This window comes from Zea mays, chromosome 1, assembly GCF_902167145.1.
Source record: "Zea mays cultivar B73 chromosome 1, Zm-B73-REFERENCE-NAM-5.0, whole genome shotgun sequence".
NCBI classification, from domain to species: domain Eukaryota; kingdom Viridiplantae; phylum Streptophyta; class Magnoliopsida; order Poales; family Poaceae; genus Zea; species Zea mays.
Genome location: NC_050096.1, coordinates 216,084,137 through 216,092,734, shown reverse-complemented (window position 1 = coordinate 216,092,734; position 8,598 = coordinate 216,084,137). Strand labels below are relative to the sequence as shown.

The 8,598-nt window shown below is 53.8% G+C and overlaps 1 protein-coding gene across 8 annotated transcripts; it reads right to left on the bottom strand.

Moving 5' to 3' along the window:
- Nucleotides 1-2,310: 2,310 nt before the first annotated feature.
- On the bottom strand, nucleotides 2,311-8,082 carry LOC103643259 (probable LRR receptor-like serine/threonine-protein kinase At2g23950). Of its 8 annotated transcripts, none has more exons than XM_008666415.3 (11): nucleotides 7,836-8,082; nucleotides 7,606-7,738; nucleotides 7,390-7,461; nucleotides 7,131-7,274; nucleotides 6,921-6,992; nucleotides 6,707-6,766; nucleotides 6,402-6,514; nucleotides 5,847-6,029; nucleotides 5,386-5,763; nucleotides 3,284-3,675; nucleotides 2,311-3,187 (listed from the first exon to the last, which is right to left on the bottom strand). In XM_008666415.3, exons 1-11 carry the CDS (start codon nucleotides 8,035-8,037, stop codon nucleotides 2,807-2,809), a joined length of 2,130 nt encoding a protein of 709 aa, XP_008664637.1. In that variant the 5' UTR covers nucleotides 8,038-8,082; the 3' UTR covers nucleotides 2,311-2,806. The 8 variants fall into 8 exon arrangements, with proteins under 8 accessions (XP_008664637.1, XP_008664636.1, XP_008664638.1 ...); XM_008666414.3 differs by having other exon boundaries at nucleotides 6,921-7,055; nucleotides 7,836-8,079; XM_008666416.3 differs by having other exon boundaries at nucleotides 6,921-7,055; nucleotides 7,606-7,733; nucleotides 7,836-8,057.
- Nucleotides 8,083-8,598: the final 516 nt, after the last annotated feature.

Below are 8,598 nucleotides of genomic sequence, written 5' to 3'. Positions count from 1 at the left end.
CAAGTTTGGTTCAAATCTTGTCCAAAATGACTTGTAATTTGAACCTGGAGGGAGTACTGTATTTAGGTTCCATCTAGAGTACCAAAATATCAAGTTTTTCTTTATTTGGCTCTTGCAGTCTGTTTGCTATCGAGTTTCTCCTCTGGGATTTCTGATGGTACAAGCTGATTATTGAAATAACTTTCTTTAATATTCTAGTCCCATGCCTTTTAAATTATAAATTGTTTTAGCTTGTTTTAGGTACAAAGTTTTTGCTATGCACCTAGATATACATTATGTCTACAATTTGGATCGGAGTTAGTAAAAACCTTGAATATTTCCTCATTTCCTAAGCAAGATGGAAGAGCTTTCATGTTCATATGTTAGAATTAAAAGCTACGTCTTATCCACAATGCATAATTGAATTTACCTAGCTGGTTTACATGAAAAATAGTTGTATTAATGACAGGCCTAGATTTGCACTCAAATTATATTTCCTTTTTAATCGCATTGCTTATTCTAAAGCGCATCTTTTTTTTCATATTTTACCTCTAACATCTCCCTTCAGTTATAGATGATGCAATGTGTGAAGATAGGCTTCAAGATATGAGACAGCGCAGAGATCAGAATTTCTACATGTGTAAAGTTGACAAGGACTTTGTAATTGATCCAACTTTCAAAGGAAATGCTTGTCGCTTTTTTAACCACAGTTGCCAACCTAATTGTCGGCTGGAGAAATGGTAAGAATGTAATTTTACATCTTTAATATGCTACGATGACTTTGTGTTATACTGATTCAGTAATTTGTTCATTGTTTTTTGTTAAATTTTTAAGATGTACTATCTTTTTCTTTAAAATGTACAACTTGATTCAAGTTTTTTTTTGTTCTTGCCAGGCAAGTTAACGGCAAGACAAGATTAGGTGTGTTTGCTTCACAGACTATTGAAGTAGGAATGCCCTTGACTTACAACTACAGGTACTTCAAACTTACTCTCAATCATAGTCACAAAGTTTCCGGGTCGATAGGGTCGAGAAACATGGTATGTTACCTGTGAGAGACTTTTACATATGGGAATAAAAATGACACTGCGTATTTAGGCCGAGGGTCTCGCTACCACGATACCAAAACCGAGTAGTATAGTAACTACTTCTCACATGAGGGATTTCGTGCCCATTATTTTATTCGTCATGCTATTGCTCAAGTCGACAATTCACAATAAAACTGGAACTTCAGTCAACAAATATGTACAAGTATAGCTATTAATTTCAGATATGTACAGGTATCAAACGAGGGAGAATCCACTGTCATTAGTAGTTTTACCTGGAACAGATATGGTCATATTCTGCAACTTTGTCCATCTGCTGATGTAGTTATGGATCTTTACTGCTACTTTACGGCATTTCTTGACTTCCAATTATACCGAGTTGTTGATGAACAACTTGATTGAAGGCTGCTCCTACCATTGTTCCCACTTCCGGGGAGAATTTGTATATTGCCTATGTATGATCGTTTTTGCTTTGTTTTTGTAGATTCAGGACTTCTTTCGGTCCAGAGAAAGAATGTTTCTGCGGGGCTCCTAATTGCCAAGGGAAATTGTGATAATAAAGATTGACTAAGGACGATTTACACACCCAGAGGTATATAACAGGAAGGAAACATTGAAAAATAAAAAAGGAATAGGATATACAGTGAGGATTTATTGAGAAGAAACTCTCATCATCTGGTAAAAAGAAAAAAAAAACAGTCATGAGCGCGGCACCATTTTATCTAACATGATGTATTACGGTCATGGACATAGTAGTGTCTCGTAGCTACCGCTACCACTACCATTGTTTGTTCTGTTATAGACAATACTATATGCTGTTGTTTCGGCTGTACAGGTTTTACTCTGCAAATACGGAGTACTATAATAAATATACAGCGTATTCATAGTGTTAGTACTGTTGTTAGGCTGTCAGCTTAGATGTCCCTTTTCTCAAACAAACTACTACTCCTTCCGTTCTTTTTTATTTATCATGTTTTAGTTTAAAAATAAACTAGCGGAGACGCACAAGTAAAATATATTTGCTTTATTGGATCTAGTCTATGTATACTGTATAGTGAACCACATGTTGTAGGATCCAGAGTATCTGGCCTTCACTGAGTTTGTGACTGATCCCTGGGCATTTAGGGGAAACCTGTATTGGCGAACTATGTTTCCCAAATTCCAATGGTACCTTCATGTTGGATGCTAATATGGAACGGAACTATATTAGTTTTTGTTAAGTTTTGTTCCGTACTGCAGCCAGGCATCCTTGTTTCATCAGTATTTTAGAATCACCAAAGGGAAGTTGAGCAGCTGGTGACCTTTACAGGTCACAAAAGCAGTCAAAATGACTGCATGCCTCGCTACTTGCAACACATTCCCTACATACATCCTTGCGCTGCAAAAGGTTACCCTAGATCAGTGGACCGGAATACCAAAGGACTGCAGTGCTGCATGTGCTTGTGTCACTGGATCAGCAGGGAGAGCAGCAGCAGCAGCAAAAGAAAAAGAAACCTGTGAAAAGAAGCAAAAGAGAAGCCATCCTTTTTCTTTACATCTTTTTTTCAAAGGGAAAAGGACGGCTCCACCAGAAACTACACAACTGTGGTCTGAACTCTAGACCCTAAAGCACCTAGGAATACCTTTAATTCCAAACTGACTCGCAACAACTCTTAACTCGACACCTCTCTCTCTCTACCTGTAATTTTTTTTGAAGCTCTCGGAACATCTGAATTTTGAATTTGATGCTATCATATCAAGGGAGTGGCTCTTCCCGCCCAGCGGCAAGGGCTGCTTGCTTGCTACCTTGGTCCGGACAGCTCCATCTCCTCCACCATGTCGATCGACCGCGCTTCGTCGCTGCTGAGGCTGCTGTCGTTGTCGTGGAAGTCGTTGAAGAAGACGGAGCCGTTGGAGTCGTTGCGGTGGTCGTAGCCGAGCGCGTCGTGGCACGGCGCCCCCGCGGCCACGCCCGGCCGGTTCGTGGCCTCCCATTTCTCGGCCAGGCCGTCTCCCTCCAGCATCCGGACCACCTCGGACATCTTGGGCCGGTGCGACGGCTGGAACTGCGTGCAGAGGAGCGCCACCTGCACCATCTCGGCCACCTCGATCCTGTCGTAGTGTGGGCCCAGGTCCTGGTCCACCAGCAGGTCAAGCATCTTCTCTTGATGCACCTTCCTCACCTTTTTTTATATAATAAAGAGTTAAAGCAAAATACTGCAGTGGGGGATAAGCTAGCTAGTTTTGGAATAGGAAATTAGGCGCACGTACGGACGTACCCAGTCCAGCATGACGCCCTTCTGGCTGTGCAGGGCGCCGGAGGCCTTGCCGAGCTGGAGCGCGCGCTGGCCCGTGACGAGCTCCAGCAGCAGGATCCCGAAGCCGAAGACGTCCGTCTTCTCCGACGACTGCCCCGTGGAGAGGTACTCGGGCGCGATGTGGCCCACGGTGCCGCGCACCGCCGTGGTGACGTGCGAGTCGCCGTGGTCCAGCAGCTTGGCCAGGCCCAGGTCGCCCACGACGGCCTCGTGGTGCTCGTCCAGCAGCACGTTGGCGGCCTTGACGTCGCGGTGGATGATCTTGGGGTCGCACTGCTCGTGCAGGTACAGCAGCCCGCGCGCGGCGCCCACCGCGATCCGCTTCCGCGTCGCCCAGTCCAGCGCCGGCTTCCCTGCGCGCGCATGGGATGGGATGGGATGAGATGGATGGAGTGGAGCCATGGGGTTCGCTAGGCAATTTAGTAGCACGGGGGGCACGGCATAACAACACAGCACGCGCCGTATGTATGGCAAACGTCGTCGTACGTGTCAACGCGATGGTTATGTGTATGTATCCCGTGCAGCGCGTATCCTGCCCTCGATCGGATCTACTGAACAGCTGCCAGCAGGCCCTGCCCCCGCTGCGTGTACGCTTGACATACGTACAGATACGAAGCTCACAGTAGTACGTCGTCGTGTGACAGCCACCCTGCATGTTTTGTTTGCAGACGAGGAGACCAACGTGCTGCAGCTGCGCGCTACCGTCAGTAGCAGCGGGCGGACCAGCTAGCTGCCTGCCAGGAGCGTGTGAGTACGTGGGCACTACTGCTGATCAGTAAGCGGGGTGGGGCGGGGGGCTCAAGCTACTATTACTATTCGTGATTAGCCTCTGCTGCCTGATACGTACTAGGTACTACTAGCTGAACAATGTAATGATGCCCAAATGCTCCGGATTGTTCGGCACAGGACACGCGAGCTGCATGCCGGAACAGTAACCAGGCGGGCACACGGGCTCGTAGCTCATAGTAGTGTAGGTGGCATTGTCTAGCTAGGTCCCCCTGCCGCCCGGAACGAAAGAAGAAACCGACATGCCCTGTGCTGTGCTGTTCCAGCGGTTGCCCCCACGCGGCCATGCCGCACACGCCTCCTCGTTCCCCTCCTGCTGGCCCTGGATACCTGGACGGACGGGACCACGACCACCACGCCTCCGGCAGACCATCGTTCCTCCCGAACAACCAAAGGAAGGAGCATTCTAGCCGTCCCCTGATCGACCCTGGCCCATCATATCATCGAGCACCTAGCCAAATGACAGCGCCCACAGGGGACGCGCCGGGTCGCTCGCAGAGACCGAGGCGGCCACTGCTGGGACGGAACGGTCCCGGGCGTCCGACCCGGCGTGTGGGTACGGCGATCCTCCAACCGCTACGCGCTCGCCGTCGCCGGGGTATTTGCGGGCTTTAGCCATGCTATACGTGCGTGACGCCAGCCGTGTGGCAGCTGCTACACTACACGGCGATAAATACACGCTGGGCTGCTGCCGCGGACGGGCAGGAGCAGCAGTGGGGGGGGTGGGCAGGCCTCTGCCTCGTACCCGCTTCTCGTGGCTCGCGTCGTCGTGCCGGTACTACCGCTGCTACCCGGTACGCGCAGATACGCTCCGGCTTGTGCTTCGTGTCGCGCCGCGCGGTGGCGGGTGGGGTGGGGTGGGGGCGCTGCACCGCAGGGACTGGGAGGGCGAGCAGCGATGGCATGCCCCCACCGCCCACGGATGTGGACAAATCGCGAGTGCGGTGGTGTCTGCCTGTGGTCTCCGCCCCCCCTGGCGCTCCATATGGTCCCCGCGCCAAAGTACAGGGGACGCGCGACCACGCCTGACTGCTGGGTACTGTACACCCTCCATGACTCTTGCGTGCACTTCCGCGCGCGTGGTGGAGGGTCCCACTCGCTCCGACCGCGTAATCTCCCCGCACGAACCTTGATGCCGGCACAATTAAGCCACTGGCTGGCCGAGACATGTACGGTCGTACCCCGTCCGCGACAGAGATACTACGACGTGAACGACATGCATGGGGTGACATGACACGACACGACAGGACAGGGGGGCATTCAGGAGGGGAACGTACCTCGCAGCCGCGACGCGACGCTGCCGTTGGGCATGTAGGGGTAGACGAGGAGGCGCTCGCCCGAGGCGGCGCAGAAGCCGACCAGGCGCAGCAGGTGGCGGTGCACGGCGAGGCTGATCATCTCCACCTCCGTGCGGAACTGGGCCTCGCCCGACGCGCTGGGGTCCTTGAGCCGCTTCACGGCCACCGTGGTGCCGTCGGCGAGGCGGCCGCGGTACACGTTCCCGAACCCGCCCTTGCCCAGGATGTTCTTGGCGCTGAACCCGTCCGTGGCCGCCTGCAGCTCCCGCAGCCCGAACTGGCGCACGTTCCCCAGCCGCGCCGCCGCCGCCACCACGCCACCGCCGCCGCCGTCCTCCAGGTCGCAGCCGCCCCGCTCTGCAGCAATCCCATGCATATGGGCGTTGTTACGTCCGGCCGTTTCCAGGAATGTTTAGGGTCGCTGGTGATTTGGGACGTACCGTGGATGATGCCGAGAACGGAGGAGGGCCGCCCCCCCGTGTGCCGGCGCTTTCGCCGCCAGAGGAAGCAGGACACGGCGAAGAGCACAAGGGAGGAGGCGCCCAGGCTTGTCCCTACGCCGATCGGCAGCCGCGCGCCAGCAGCCTTTGACCTGCCCGCTGCCGCCGCCCCTGTCCCTGTCCCTGCGCGCGCACACACACACAAAAGCCAAACGCTGATCCCCAGGCGCGAGCAGCAGCAGATGCACGGTTCAGGCCAGACCGCGCCACCAGCGCTACATACAGGCATACAGCCTACTACAGGTATTCCCGGCCGCAAGCGAGAGCGACGGCGCCCCCATGCCGACAGCACCGTGTCCCCTCGACCGCTACCCCGGCGAGGCAAGGGCACAAAAGCAGCGGCAGCAGCGACGCATGCATGCACGCCACGCCACGCACTCCGAGAAAGGGCCGAAAAGCATTGAGCGCGACTAGCTGCTAGGCGCGCGAGCTGGCCTGCCTGACTGGCCGTAGATATGAATGATAGACATAGAGGCAGGAAGGAAGAGTGCTCACTGCTGCCGCCCGGAGTGGATTCCAGCGGGAAGGGTACGGTGACCGGCGGCAGCGCGGCGGCGCACTCCCCTGCGCCGGCGTTGCTCCCACATATCATCGGGTTGCCCACGACGCTGCACGCCACGCGAACATTATTAAACAAAACAAACACCCTTCGCATTAGATTCGATGCTACTACCACCACCATCATACAGCTCGAGCTCTCTTTTTTTAAAAAAAAAAGAAGAAGAAGAAGCAAAAGTTACAGTGTGCATTAGGATAAGACGGTCGTGTGGCGGGGCAGCAGCAGTATTAAGCGCACTTACTTGAAGGTCCGTGTCGGGAAGAGCGGGACGGGGCCAGTGAGGTTGTTGAAGGACAGGTCCCTGGGAACAGACACCGACCAACCGCATCGAGTTCACGGATTGAAATTCGATTTAAAGCGCAAAAGGGAAACGAAGCAGCCAACAGGTGCACATGTAGTAGAATCGAGGAAGCCGAGATGGCTTCGACGAGACGCGTGCGTGCGTGCGTACGTACAGGAAGGAGAGCTGCGGGATCTTGGCCAGCGACGCGGGGAACGGCCCGGACAAGCTGTTGTTGTTCAGCCTCCTGCAGCAAGAGCACACGCAGACAGGACGGAGAGCAGCATGAGATATATACTCGCGCCTGTAACTGGAATGGAGATGGGATTATGGGAGGCGGTTTGCTGAATCCTCAAGGCTGAGACAACAAGACAAGACTACTCACAGGTATCGGAGGGTGGTGATGCGGCCCAGCGTGTTGGGCACGCGGCCGGAGAAGCGGTTGTTGGAGAGGTCCAGCGTCTGCAGCCTCGGCAGCGCGCCCAGCTCCGGCGGCAGCCGCCCCGTGATGTTGTTGTTCTGCAGCAGCCTGAAAAACAACGGGCGCGAAACGCGTCAGCAGAGAGGCTCGCTTCCTTCACCCAAGAACCACACAAGACGGATGGATGGATAGATAGATTCGTGGCTCTTGGATGATTGCTTACACTTGCTCGAGGTGGGTGAGGTTGGCGATCCTCCCGGACAGAGTCCCCGACAAGCCCTGGCTCGGCACTCCCCTGGAACGCGAAAACGATGAGGTTAGCGGAGGAGCTCGCCCGCCGCGCGCCGGCCATTACTACCAGTTCTCTTCGTACGGCTCGGCTCGTCTCGTCACGCCGGCCGCGAGCCCGCGACGAGGAGGGAGAGGGACGGGAGCTTACAGGCCGATGACGAGGTTCTGCGGGGAGCAGGTGATCATGGCCCAGCTGCAGGGGTCGACCGAGTCCTGGTCCCAGCTCCTGAGCACGCCGTGCGGGTCGACCAGCCCCTGCCTGATGGCGATCAACGCCTGCACTGCACGCGAAGCTCGCGCGCGACGGTACAATCAGAAAAAAAAAACCAACCAAATGTTGCTGCTGCACCATGCATGGCCGGAATGATGCGGCGTTACCTTCGGGGTTGAGGGGCTCGGAAGCGAGCGCGGAGGGGAGGAGGAGGAGGGCGAGGACGGCGGCGGGGAGCGAGAGGCGGAGGCCGCTGCACGCCATCGGAAGAGCTGGCTCCGGGAAGGGGAGTGCCGAAATGATGGGTGCGAGCGAGAGGAGGAGGAGAAAGACGAGCGAGAGCTGGGACGGGCAGGGGCGGCAGTGCATAGGGTGGAGTGGAGTGGAGTGCCTTTGGCTTTGCTTTTCCTCGTGTCGTGCAAGGCGGCAGGAACGAATTTTTTGTATTTTGATCCTTCATCGGAAAAAAATTCACGTTTAGACCTTAGAAAATTTTAATGTCATTTTTGGACCCTTTGCTCGGCGCCGTAGCCTATGGCGCCGAGGTAACACAGCTCGGCGCCATAGGCTATGGCGCTGAGGTACGTGCTGCGCTGGCACAAACGGACGGCGTGGCGCCGACGTGGCACCGAGCTCGGCGCCATAGATCTTGGCGCCGAGCTCTGTTCTGTACACAGAACTTGTGTAGCTCAGTTGGTAAAACACAAGTCTCTTAACCTTATGGTTGTGGGTTCAAGCCCCACAGTGAGCATTTTTTAATACTTTTTATCTTTGTCACTTTTTTTTCTGATTTTTCGTTTATGTCGCTGATTTATCCGTCTAGATTTATTTCTCATCTAAATTTTTTTTCGTTTTTGTGACGGCTTTGTTTATTCGTCCAGATTTTTTTTATCTGGCGAGCAAAAACAAATCAGTCAGCGAACAAAAAAA

Coding starts and splice junctions, on each gene's coding strand:
- LOC103643259 (XM_008666411.3), bottom strand. CDS start 8,037: ATGCACTGCCGCCCCTGCCCGTCCCAGCTCTCGCTCGTCTTTCTCCTC. Junction 7,275..7,389: donor CTCACCCACCTCGAGCAAGT/GTAAGCAATCAT, acceptor GTTGTTTTTCAG/GCTGCTGCAGAACAACAACA. Junction 3,188..3,283: donor AGGGCGTCATGCTGGACTGG/GTACGTCCGTAC, acceptor ATATAAAAAAAG/GTGAGGAAGGTGCATCAAGA.